We start from the raw sequence: 13,390 nt of genomic DNA, 5'->3' as shown, positions 1-13,390 counted from the left end.
TGCAGACAGAGTGAGACAGAGTGAGACAGAATGCAGACAGAGTGAGACAGAGTGAGACAGAATGCAGACAGAGTGAGACAGAACGCAGATAGGACCTGAAGCAAAGCTGAAAACACGGTGGGGAACGCTCTTCCACCCGACACACAAGTCCTTCAAAGAGTTTAAATGTTTGTATTTATATTGTAGTGGAGGATTATAAAGTGGAAAGAAGATAATGCGCCGTTTCAGAACATTTCACAAGTAGAAATCTGAAAAGTGTGGCATGCACCTGACTCAACATGCCGTTTTTGGGTGTTTCTACCATATTTACACATCTGAAGACTCCATTTTATTGCCCCATTCTTCTTTGAAAAACAGCTCTGGAAGTTATGAGGATTTAACTGGATTTAGGGTATCAGAGTAAAATTGGTTTAATAAAAATGCACGCCACACTTTTCAGATTCTCATTTAGAAAAATGTAATAAATATGTATCCTTTCCTTCCATTCATGCTCAATAAAACACAATGAGATTTGTTGTTGAAGGAAGGTAATATGTGAAAAGGTTCTTGGAGTACGAGTCCTTGGTTTCTTAAAGTTTTGGTGACAACACATCAATCAAGAGTCTATTGTTTGCTCTTTTATTTCTCAGAATTAAATAATATGAGGATGTTAGGAAGTGCAAAGTTAACGTGAGACAGTGGAGGCCTTTCGCTCCTAAAGCAAACTAAAAAAACAAGCTGAAATGCAGGAGGAGATGTGTGTGCATCAGTAAGAGGAAGAAATCCAGCTTCATCTGTTGCACCAACGCGCCACCTGGTTCTACACAAACGGATCCTCCATTTAAGTCGACAGCATTTCTTTAATGGGTGTAACTGCGCTCAAGTCAATATGGAAACAGTTTTATTCCACTTGCAACACCCAAGTGACAGGTGTCAGACGGTCATCTGCTTTCGAAGGCAGACGGACACGTGATCAGAGGAGGACTTAATCAGCGGAAAACCTTAAAGAGCGTTGCCGTCTCCGGGACGATCCCTCTGATCCTGATCTGAGGCTCCAGAGGAAGAGGAATCGGCTCAATGTCTGAGAGGTTGACCTTCTCGTTGTCGGCCAGCAGAGCCTGCAGCCGCTCCGTCTGCAGAGAATTCACAAGGAATAACGACGCTTCGTTAAACTGCAGTTCAGGGCTGAAAGCGATTAATCGGATTAATCGATTATTGAAATAATCATCAACTAATACAGTAATCGATTCATCGTTAATTGCATTATGCAGGCCCAAAAAAAAGGCAATTTGCTGGAAGAACAAACAGAACAGTGCAAAAAATAAAAACATTTTTCTCTAAAGATAAAAAAAAAACAAAACAACAAAAAAAAAAACGACTCAAGTTGTTGAATGAAAACTCAGCAGAATGTGACCATTCTTTAAAATTAGATCAATCAATCAGCTGGCAGAATAATCTACTATTAATCTATTACTGTCACCTTCTTCTTGCGGTTCCCGCTCTCCCTCTGAACGGCCTTCATAAGCTGCACCAGCCTGTCCACGAAGGTCTGCTGGGCGGCCAAAAGCGACCGCATCACCCTCACGCTCTTATCGCCCTGCGGTGCAGACGGAGAAGAAGAAGAACAAGAAACAGCTCAGCTGCTTTGCTGCAGAACATGTCTCGCTCAAATCTGCCCAGGAAAACACTCGCCTTGAGCAGCGCCTGGCTGAACCGCCTCATGACGTTCAGGTACATCTCGTGGGTTTTGGGATCCCTCTGCTTCGTGTCCTGATCCTCACACTCCACAATCACGTACCTGAGGAGAAAAACGAGTCGATTTTACACCATCGTGTCCCAGTGAAACGCTGCTGCTGCTGTTCTGGACGACGGCTGCTCACCAGTACAAGTAGTTGGCGAGCGTAGCGTTCTTGCAGGCGCGCGATATGAGAAAGGTGCACAAGTCTTGCTGCAAAAATAAATAAATAAACGAAGCACAAACTGAAATTTATGATCATGTGATCATTTAAAATGTGTGTTTTCTTTGGTCCTCTGTTGTTTTTGGGGCCGTTTCATCACCTCCAGAGTCTCACTGTCCGCTCCTTCCTTGCCTTTCTGCTGGGCGGTGGAGGACGATCCGGACGGAACCGACAGGATCTGAGAACTGAGACAGAAACGAAACGATAAACGACAAACAGAAAATCCCAGCTGCGCTGCAAAAAAACCACTAAATCTGACCGAAGCCTGTCGCAGTAAATAATAAACCGGCTAATAGCGCAACAAATTAAATTAGCGCAATAATTTCTATTCTGATGATTTTTGAAGGGCAATTATGTTTGCATGATTGGTTTCGGTTGGAAGTGATTCTTACTTGCCTTTTATTTATTGTGTTTTTTTTGTTTATTTTAAATATTTAAAATATCTTCCAGTGTTAAGTGTCCTTCACAAAATTAAAGATTGCTGGTTTCTGAGAGACAAACTTGAGTTGTTAGGCCATTATCAATATATTACTTGAAAATGGTTTCAAAACACCAAATATCATCACTTATTGAAAAGATTTCTGGGACAATTTATAGTCCAGTAAAACTTATCGTAACACGCCCAAGTAGTTTTGCTCCAGTTTTTTGTGCAAATATCTTAATTCACCTTAAATGAGACAAAACTAACTTACAAGTAACTTTTTAGCACAATATATGAGCTTGTTTTAAATCACAAATTCGTTAACATTCGTGAAAAATGACTATAAGTGAAATAGTCTGCCAGAGGAAGATATTATTTTAACATATAATATGGGAAAGATGTCTTGTTGGATTGGCAGATTATTTCACTTTTAACTAGTACTTTTCATTAGTAATATTAATAAACCGTTGACTTAAAACAAGCTCCTATGTCTTGCTGATAATTTATAAGTTAGTACACTCGAACTAAGACTAAACTCAGATATTTTCACTAGAAACTGGACCAAAAAAACTTGGTCAGATATTGTGTTTATGCAGTGTAAATATAGCAGCTAAAGCAGAAATTATATCAACTACTATTTTATCGCACGACACTGAAGTCAGTGCGGCCGCTGCGCCGAGCCAACAGCTTGAGCCTGCAGCCTCAGCCGCGCGGCTGCCAGTGAAATCCTAACAACCAAAGCGTTTTCAACGCCTCCTGAAACAGAAATAATCAAACGTTGCAAATTGGCGCATCTGGGGGTAAATTTAGATCACCTGCTGACATTTCTACCCCCCCCGATTTCCAGAGAACAGCTCCCTTCAGCTCATGCCTGTCGCTGTGATGTGCAGCCAGAGGGCGGCTCTGCTGATGTTGCTCTGACCTGTCCAGCGTGGAGTCATCTGAAAGTCCCTGGCTGTCTCTCTTGCTGCCTGGCTCCAGGCCTCCCTGGATGTCGTTGAAGTTCTCGTATTTGAGCGCCTGCACCAGCTGGAGGAGGTACATCAGCAGGTCCTGGAGGGACGAGAGAGGAACAGGCAGGGGTCAGCACCGTCAGAGCAACTGCAGGGTGTAGCGAGTGACATTTAAGACTTTTTACAGACATTTTTAATACCACTTTGACAGAAATTTAAGACTGAAAATACTACAAATATAGGGGAGAAACTTACTGCATTATAATCAAAACCAGTATAGAGGTAAAAATGTGAGCTAGCTAGATAGTGAGGGTATGTTAGCAGCTACCAGCGTAGCTTCAACAATCTCAAGTCACAGAACAAGATCCAACCCCCAACAGAAATGTCCCTCAAGAAAAAAAAACTACATCAAATAGTCCTGCAATTAACATATTTGAGGCCAACTTACATTTTCTTATTGAATTTAAAACATTCTAAGGCCTTCATTTTAGATAAATTTAAGGCCTATAAGACTCATTAAGGATGCCCTGACTCCCTAACCTTCCTCAGAAAGATGTTTAAAAAGATTTCTTTCTTCTTCTGCTCAAGTTTTCGATAGAGTTAAGGTCAAAGGGCAGGCATGCCTGGCTGTGTATCTCAGGAACCGTTTCTGGGCTGATCTGCCTGAATGTTTCGGGTCGTTATCGTTTTAGCATCGAGTGGTTCCTCTCCTCTATGACCAGGTCCGCAGACAGGAGGAGGAATTGATGCAAAGTCACTTACCGAGTGCAATCTGCTGGACTTTCTTAGACAGCTTTTTCCAAATTAGCATTTAGCACTTGGTCAAGGTAGCTTGATTGTACTATATTATAATCAGAATGTTTTTGTTCTGCATTCAACTGACTAGTTCTGATCGAGGAAGTAAAGGACTTTTGCCTGGTATTACTCCTAAACAAAGACCTGAGATATAGATGGTTTATATGAGTATTAGATGAAATGAAGATGACACTTTGTGAGCTTTGGAGAGTTTTTTTTTTCTTTTTTTTACCTCCCAAATCCAAATCCCCCTCCTCACTGTGAACGGAGGCAAAATAAAGCAAATAAGGTCAAAGTGAGGCCTTGTTTGGCACAGCTTCAGCTGCTTAGAGCTTTTTGGATACGAACAAGTTCAGGTGAAAAGCGGTTTTCTTCTGGCCACTTTTAACACACATCTGGCCTGCTTAAACAGGAAGCTCTCTCTCGGTTTCGAAGAGTGACTAAGAAAAATGGGGATCTGTGTCATGCGGTTTATTTACAGAGGGAAACAGGAAGTCACGCTTTACTAATTCCAAATCCCCAGACGCTCTGACTGACTTTAAAAAGGCAGTAAGTTGATATTCTGTACTTTAGGGATGGTTAGAAGGTGACAATAACTGAGACAACATACTTAAAACTGGAGCACCATAATGTTTCAGTGGGAGATTATGCTCCTGCAGTAAGTTATTTTCAGGGTTCTGTCTGGCGGTACCTCGTCATCAGCCTGTTGGAGGCGCGCCACGGCGTAGCGCCTCACTGTGGGGTTGGTGAAATGGGAGGACAGCAGCTCCAGGGAGTCCTCCACGTCCATGGGCCTCCACTTGCCCAGCAGCTCCAGGGCCTGCTTGGCCTCCTGGGGCAGATCCCAGTTCACACATTTCAGGAACTTTGCCAGAGCCTGAAGCCAGAGGAAGAGGAAGAGGAAGAGGAAGAGGAAGAGGAAGAGGAAGAGAGCAGGAGGTAAATTATGGACAACAGCTGCCATAAGAAGAAAGGCCTGTCACGGTAACAAATTCTGCTGAAAGATAAATCGAATTGAATGATTGCTAAAAACAATTATATTGTCATTTTGAGGCCATTTTCAACTATAATAATAATAATAATGGCACAGTAATGTAGGTACACTTTTCAAAGATTAAAAAATCCCAACAAGTTTAACTTCTAAAGAACATTTAACACTGGAACTGGGAAACATTTTAATATAAATAATAAATAAACCAAACAACAAGAATTAAAATGGATTATAAAGTCTCTATAATCAAAAACATATGAATAATTCAGCTTTGACAGGGAAAACAGGCAAAAGTGGCAGATAGTGCAAACCAACTACTTCGTACTGGGTGTCAAATGTTTGCAGCGTTTCTCAAAATGCCAAATTTTCAACAATATTAAAGGCGAGCATCTCTTTAACGACTGTTTATCTACCTCATTTTCACTTATCAAGCAATTAATTGATTTGTTGCTCATTGTGACAGGTTTCTAAGGAGACAACGACTGAAAGGAAGCAGAAACGTCCCCACCTTCTCCTGCGTGGTGAGGTAGTATCTGAACTTCCACACCAGGTCCTGCTCTTCAGAGCTCAGCTGCTTGGTTGGAGGGTAGCTCACGATGATCTGTTGGCGACGTGCAAACATTCGCTTACTGTTGGGCTTCATCCTTCTAAAATCGTAAAAAAAATTAAAACCGCCGGTTTCTCACATTGAGCTGATCCCGGGTGGCGGCGTTGGGCTTCAGGTCGTGGTCCGAGGGGCCGCTGCGGAGGCTGCGAGCCAGTTTGTGGTGCTTGCTCTCCACCAGGTTCTCCTGAGAGGAGGAGGAGGACCCGGCAAAACCAAGAATTATTGTTAAAACCTTGGTGAATTAAATCTTCTTTTAGAGTTTATTGATAACTGCAGGGATTCCATAGAACTGATCTTACCATCCCTAAGTGCGGGTCGGGGACTTTGACGATGTCGCTGCTGGTCAGAGCGGGCGACGCTTCGTCTCCATCCTGTGCAGAGACGAAACGACCATCAACAAAAACACAGCGCAAAGCTGCGTGACGTCCGGTTTTTACATCTGGACGGATGTTAGGAAGGTGAGACTTACCTTCTCGTAGTACACGATGCTGTACTCCTTGTCGTTTGTCTTGACGCGAGGAAACTCCACCATGAGGTACATGAAGTTCGAGCTGCGCTTCTCGCTCTGCAGAAACACACATTTGTTTCTCTAAATGTGCAAGTCAGGAGCCATCCCTCTTTTCTTCATGTTTAGATCCCAAGGTCTGAGAACTTCCTTTAATCTTTCAAACTAATCACAGTCAATGTTTTCTCCAGGCTTTCTTTTCTAAACGTAGTCCTTTACAGTTTTCTTTCATTTACCGATCAGTTACTTAACCATTTTCGGAGGGATGTTTTTTTTGGGGGGGGTTTTCTGTGCGTGTGTTAAGCCATATAACTATAAATCAGTCTGACGCAAAAAACTAACAAACAAACAAACAAACAAAAAAAACCAGAACAACAGGGTTTCCCCCAGTGTTTTATGAGCCTGGCGGGCCACCAGGCTTTACTTGTGCCCCCAACAGGCTGAGCATTGCTTATTTATTTAAGTCTTTTTAAAATGTTTGCATTTTTTAAAGACTTTATAGTTGGTGGTCAGGTATTAATCTACCAATAACACATAATTATCAAGTGGTATTTTTATTTGCCATACTTATTCAAACCTGGAAAATGAATCTAATTCAATAATCTAAACATACTTTTCCAGACTGCAGGAGCTCAATTTGACCGATAAAACTACACTTGCTACACAAGACAATCAAAGGAAGGATAATTCACCTCTATGCCTTTTGTCTACATTAATTACAGCTTCTTTCCTAATTTTTACGTAGCGGTAAAACGACTGGCCAAAAACTGAGTGGAAAAGCAGCAAAAGTTCACAGAAAATTTTTTTATGCATTTTCCTCAACAAATACAGAAGAAAAGTTGAGAAAACTATTAGTGGTTTAAAGCTTTTTTTTCCTCTATAGTGTTGCTCAAAAAGGATAAAAATGTACAAATTTTACTTACATGAATATCTGAAGAAAAAAAAACAAAAAAAAAACAAAAAACAAAACCTCAGTTTGGAGACAGAATTGGGCCAGACCGTCTCACCTCGTTGATCATCTCAATCTCTCTGAAGGTCAGCCGGTCCAGCCAGTCCACCTTCACCATGTGGCCCTGCCGGTGAGCCTTGGTCAGCTGGATGGAGATGCGAAGCAAAGACACAGAGAAAGAGGGAAAAAGACGTTAAAACGATAAAATAACAGACATTGATTGTTTGCTTGTTGTAGTGGAACCGCTTGCAGGATAGCAGCTGGTGAGCTCCAACAATCATGCACAAACTCGAGGCCAGCCGCCAGCCCAACATTTCTGCACAGACATGTTCAGCAGCTGGAATTAAAGCTTGCACCTTAAAGAAAGGTCGCTGCCAAAAACAATACTTTAGATAAGTTTGCTGCTCTCGAAACATTAAAACAAAAAACACCCAAATCAGAATGCAGTGGGCGATTTCTGACGACCTACTGCTGCTGATCTGCACACAGTCAGAACCCCACAAACACAAATGTGGCTTTAAAAATAAGACATTTGTCAACTAGGCGACTTGAGTGCATCGGTTGCACTAAGTAGTGTAATTGTATTGCTGATAAATTTATCACTTTTGATGCTTTCGTACAAGCGGCATTGTTAAAACCAGTAACACAAGCAGCTTTTGATCAGTCTTTCATGGTGACAATAAACAATGCAGTTGCCCAAACCTACTGAAATATTTAATGTCATTCAATGACAGCGTCTACAGCAAAGAGCGTTTTTGTTGCTAACCTGAACGAGAACCAACGTGGCGCGTTCGCTGGTCTGAAAAAAGATTGTATATTGGAATTTCCAAACAGTCGTTCACTAATTACGGTCAATCAACTTGTTGATCGAGTAGGAGTCCAGCTCCTACCTGAGTATATTCCTACCATAAACAGGAATTTGTGAGTTTTTGGAAACTAGAAATTCAAGGTTAAATCCATTCTAGGTAATTACATAAACCTTAGTGATGTCATAAAAATGAAATGCATGCACACACACCCGCAACACGAGTGTGTAGTTACAGTAGTAAATTTAAAAACAAACGTGTGTGTGTGTGTGTGTAAGTGTGTGTGTGTGTGTGTGTGTGTGTGTGTGTGTGTGTGTGTGTGTGTGTGTGTGATGCTTTCAGGAATGCAGCCATACACCTGGACGCAAATGTGTTCACACCGAAAACCTGGGTCAAAATGTGTTTAGTTTCTCACACAGAACACTTCAAAACAGAGACCAGCTGCATTTACGGTCCTTTCTACAGTCTAGATGTGGTGAGATTTGTAACCAAACATATTTTGACCGAGGCTTTCATACACACACTTTACACACACACACGCAATGCATTGGCAGCTCCTCCATTCGTACTCACATCACTGAGTACCTCCAGATCGGGACCCTGGAACAAATGACGCTTTAGAAACAACTTCCCATCCCACGCTTTCCCGTTTGCCTTCCATCCTCTGCCATGCCACGTTGTAAATGATACACACCAACATCTCTACTCCTCGTTTACTGTCCATACCTTGGCTAGTCTGCCCATCTGGTCCTCTGACAGGCTGCTGCTGGTGCGTCCTGGTGTGGTGGTGGGCTCCCCTCCGTCCCCCTCCACGCCTGGCCAAACTTTAAGGTCATGCATCCCCTGCCGGAACATGCTGGAGCAAACAGCAGCGGCAGAAGTTACGAGGTGAGAATTATAAGTGCAAATTTTGATGCACACATAAAACAAAAAGTAAACGATAGCTCTTTTAGTTTAATTTTTTATTAATTTATCTCAGCAGAAGCCAACCAAAGCATAGCTGTGGCTCAGAAGACTCACCCATATTTGCCAAACAAGGTGACTGTGGTTCCCCCAACAGGAACGGCTCTGCCGGGCCCGTAGATGTCCCACACGGTGAGGGCGACCTGGGCGCTCTGCGGAAGGTCCGGGTACTTCACCGGCAGCCGCAGCCACTCGTTCCAGCTGGGAATGGGAAAGAAAAACAAGTCGATAAAATGTAGTTATCACAGGAAAAGTACGATCAAGATTTAGAAGAACCCCTCCCGATTGTGTTCTTACTTCCACCGTGTGCTGAAGGCTTTGTATGAGGTGCGGACGGGCAGAGCGAGAGGTTTCCCCTCCGCAAACACCTGGCAGGTGACGTAGAGGTCCGAGCAGTTCTCCTGGTACAGACCGGAAAACCGCAGCATCGGGTCCTCCAGCAGCGCTTTGTAGCTCTTCTGCTCTCGCTTTCCTTCCAAACTGCCGCTGTTGGAGAAGAGTAGAAGAAGAAAGGCAAACTGATTGTTAATCCAGTAACAGGATTATTTATTTCTCTTCCCGGCTAAAAAGCATCTGATTATTTTCCTCGTCTTTTGTTAGTTTTCTGATGAAGCACAGACTAAAACAAAAATGCATAGAGTTGACTACTGGCGCGAATACGTTTTCTGAATGATTTCATTTCAAATATTAGGCGAGTTAGCAGGACTCTGTAGAATCTGACAGAGATGGTGGATTCTGAGACCAAGCCGGTGTCAGTATGAGGTGGATACTAAAGTGATAAGATCAATACTTTACGTTCAAAGATGCCCTCTTGATAATAAAGATTTGCTCTCAAACATTTTTTTTTGTTGCATTTTGTTTATTGAGAAAACAATGCACCCAAATTTGATTCATTTTTATATTGTTTCTGCTCATGATGTAAATATGCTATTAGCGCATTTTGTGGACACCGGTGCACTTTATCTAAATTCTGTCTTAAGTTTTACCAAAATCATTCAAAAGAAAAAACACTTAAAGGTCAGAAAAGAAATTTGATAATACTATACTTAAGTTGTGAGTATTGGTGTCGTTATTGGCAGTGCTGGACCTGTATTGAATCATTATGTAATCGATCGCAGAATATGCAGTATTGCACACCTCTAGATATTGACCTCTGAGGCGATAAATCAGCTGTCTGATTCAGCTCTGTTGCATATTCATATGTTAGAATGGACCTATTCATAGATCTAAATACTTGCAACAAGAGTTTCAGCTTGTTTTTTCTGTTGCATTTTTTGCAACAGGAAATGAGTGCATGCATTTACTTTTATTTCAAAAACAAAAAAATTATTTAAGATTATTCCCGTAAATGCGGAGCATATTTCCCTGAACTTAAAAAACAACAACAAAAAAAAAAACTCAAGGAATGGGGCATCAAAGAACATTCCGTTTGTTGGTGCGTTTATAGACTGAAAGAAAGTGGGAGTTCTCCGTTTCTATGCATGGTATGTGCAGAGAAAAACCTAACTGTTCACCATTTGACCAGCTGAAAAGGAAAAAATGGACAAAAGACTGGCGTATTACTGCTAAATCAGCATAATGTACCAATGAAGATTCAAAATTACCACGGAGGAGAACAAGAAGGCACATGCTTCCTGAGTCACGGAAGTACAAGTGGATTAATTTAAATGCTTTTCGCTTACTAGTTACTTTATGTAAGACTTTATTAATTCTCGTCACAAACGGGACCGACTCAACAAAGAAAAATGTAGCGAATCAAAACACTGCAGTTCACTACGAATAGAAACCGACGACCTGACAGGACATACGACCAAAAACACAAATTAAAACAGTTTATCTCTTCTTGTCACTTATTAAATAATAAATTAGCACCCGAAGGAACTTTAAAGGTAAAATCCCACTTGAGTGCAAGATGTCAAACGCTGCACCGACCCATACCGCAAACACACCGAGCAGAACAAAGTAGTTCCATAGATTCATCAAAACACACGGCTTCAGCAGCCCGACTCACATCTTCAGTTGAACATTAATGTCCAGGTCACAGCTGTAGACATAGTTAAACTTGTCTGTGTCCATCTTCCGAGGGGAAAAACACTAAATTTTACTCCCACACCGGACGACTTCAACATTAAAATCCCCGGACGTTTTTTTGTGGAAGACTATTGCGACAACAAGGCCTTGGCGCAGAAACACTCCACAGAGACCGGATAAAAGCCGGACAACGGAACTGAAGGCTTTATCAGACTGTAAACTGTTTAAAAATTATAAATTAATGTTTTTAGTCACTGCTAAGACGCTAGTATAGCTACAGTCTGACCGGGCATGATTTTAGATTTTTAGTAGCTACACAGCAGAAACCGAAATTTCCAGTCAGGTCAGAGTAGTAGAATGTCGATAAGGCAAGACGAGGAAGTCCATGAAAGCGATCGTTGAGTCTTGGATTGATTATTTGAGTCTGAAGGAGGGCTTCGAGCATTCGTGGTTAAAGGTACAGTGTAAAAAATATATCAAGGATCAACAAAACACAGACACATAAAAACTATTCTATTCGAATGCCAAGTGGAGTACTTACATACACATATGTATAGATAAGTACTTCACACTCATATATATATATATATATATATATATATATATATATATATATATATATATATATATATAAAGATAAACACATAGTCCATGAACTATAATTTTCAAAGCAACTGTGAAATCCCTTTTTACTTATCCTGTTCCAGAATATCTGATGCTACAGAATCCACTATGGAAATATACTATTTCACATACCCAGAGAATTTTGAAATAAACATGCTCAAAACTTGTTTCATCCGAAAACATGTACAATCTCTATTTAGGTGTTAAATGATTTATTTAACAAAAATAATCACATTCAGAAATAACTCATGCTTCAGTTTGAAGGGTAGAGATCCAAAGGGATTCCCTCTGTTTGAGTAACATATCAGGGTCACCACCCCACTTACTACCATAATACTGTGGAGAGGAAATATCATAATGCAATGGGATCATCTGAATCATTCCTCCCCTAACGTCATTTTCCAAAGATATACAAGCCTGCAGGGGCAATGTAGCATTTACATTATACTGCAAAATGCACCCACCCACCCATACAAATAACTGAATTCACACCCCTGTGTCAAAAAGTGTACAAAATCCAGAATCTTAGGCATGGAGCATGATACCCCAATGTAATGCTCCCAGGGCAGGAAGTACAGTCATTAAATTTCCTCGCTACTAACGATTCAAGATATGAATTGTAATCATTATAATGCATTTGCCAGATGGTGCTCAATGAATTTCTAAGCTTAATATTGTCCAGCAGCATTTTTGGTTTCTTGGACTGACCCGTACTCCGCCTTAGCACTTATGTCAACAAACACTTGTCAACATGATTGTGAACGTTAAGCAAGCATATTTTATCAAAAGATATCATAAAGAGAAGCATTTTTATTTTTAAAAAATGTGCCAAAAGGAGCTAAAAGATTGCTGCCTGTCAAGAATAATGATTCAAAATTGTCACATCAACCCAAATGAAAAGCACAGAGTGAAAAGACTGCAGCAAACGTTAGAAATGTTTATGATCCGAGGTAAATTTTATCATCAAAACACAGAAAATGAGATGGAAGTAAAGTGGACGGCATACGCATGCTGCATTATCAGTTTCTTCTCAGATTATCTCATATTCTGCAAACGTGGCCGTCTTTGTCAGGTGGCCAATGACCCAAAACGATATCTGCAAAGACCGTTTTAGAGTTCAGATCTGAACCCAGAGAAGCATTTAACTTGCAGAAACTAAAGCTGAAACAGTCTGTCTATGTAGTGATGAGCCTGAAATAAAATATTATTTATCGATACTTCCTGGACTTCAGTGTATTGATTTATCTCGTATTGGGCAAAACAATACAAATAATCAAGAAAAGAAAATAAATACAATCATCTGATGCAATATATTTATTGCATAAAATTTTCTGCTGAACAAAAGATATGTAAACATTAATTAAAGGCGATGATCAAAATGTTCTTGTCTAAGTTTTTCAGGATGAAGTTCAACCAGTGCAGCCAGTTTTCGTTCCAAAGGTTGTGTCACGATGAAAGCCAAGGGCACTTTCAGAGTTTCCCCCCAGTTAAAATGCGATTGTCTCCAATGAAGTGCATGTCCATGAAGTGTGAAGACAGGACAGGAAAATCCTCATCTTCAGTTTTGACACATCCGCCCTTCTCGCACTGGACGATTCAGGGCGTGAGCTCTGAGTCGACACGTTTGAAGTGACCCGCAATCTCCAAAGAGCCCAGTACCACCCAAGTTTGAACACGAGGTGTGTAAATTCTTCTTCAGCTTTATCGGATGAAATAATAATAAAAAAAAAGAGCTGTGGCTGGTCCATAAGACTTGTCCACAATGGAAGAGGGAACTTTGAGTCACAGAGATCAAGCGAATGAGAAAA

The 13,390-nt window shown here is 41.0% G+C and overlaps 1 protein-coding gene across 2 annotated transcripts in view; it reads right to left on the bottom strand.

The window, feature by feature from the left end:
- The window catches only part of pik3c3 (phosphatidylinositol 3-kinase, catalytic subunit type 3), an 18,059-nt gene extending 6,723 nt beyond the window's left edge, over positions 1-11,336 (bottom strand). The window contains exons 1-17 of one of the 2 annotated variants that reach the window (XM_015027933.1): positions 10,939-11,336; positions 9,225-9,413; positions 8,985-9,128; positions 8,691-8,820; positions 8,538-8,564; positions 7,217-7,303; positions 6,174-6,269; positions 6,004-6,075; positions 5,784-5,888; positions 5,606-5,698; positions 4,798-4,983; positions 3,281-3,411; positions 2,038-2,122; positions 1,860-1,927; positions 1,672-1,777; positions 1,460-1,576; positions 981-1,112 (exon numbers count right to left, since the gene is read on the bottom strand). In XM_015027933.1, coding sequence (XP_014883419.1) covers positions 981-1,112; positions 1,460-1,576; positions 1,672-1,777; positions 1,860-1,927; positions 2,038-2,122; positions 3,281-3,411; positions 4,798-4,983; positions 5,606-5,698; positions 5,784-5,888; positions 6,004-6,075; positions 6,174-6,269; positions 7,217-7,303; positions 8,538-8,564; positions 8,691-8,820; positions 8,985-9,128; positions 9,225-9,413; positions 10,939-11,003 — 1,833 coding nt within the window. In that variant the 5' untranslated portion in view covers positions 11,004-11,336. The remainder of the gene's footprint in view (positions 1-980; positions 1,113-1,459; positions 1,577-1,671; positions 1,778-1,859; positions 1,928-2,037; positions 2,123-3,280; positions 3,412-4,797; positions 4,984-5,605; positions 5,699-5,783; positions 5,889-6,003; positions 6,076-6,173; positions 6,270-7,216; positions 7,304-8,537; positions 8,565-8,690; positions 8,821-8,984; positions 9,129-9,224; positions 9,414-10,938) is intronic. The other variant, XM_015027934.1, reaches the window with a different exon arrangement.
- Positions 11,337-13,390: the final 2,054 nt, after the last annotated feature.

This window comes from Poecilia latipinna, unplaced genomic scaffold (genome assembly GCF_001443285.1).
Source record: "Poecilia latipinna isolate Pla-1442-1.1 unplaced genomic scaffold, P_latipinna-1.0 Scaffold111, whole genome shotgun sequence".
Lineage (NCBI taxonomy): Eukaryota > Metazoa > Chordata > Actinopteri > Cyprinodontiformes > Poeciliidae > Poecilia > Poecilia latipinna.
This window is presented reverse-complemented; position numbering and strand designations above follow the sequence as displayed.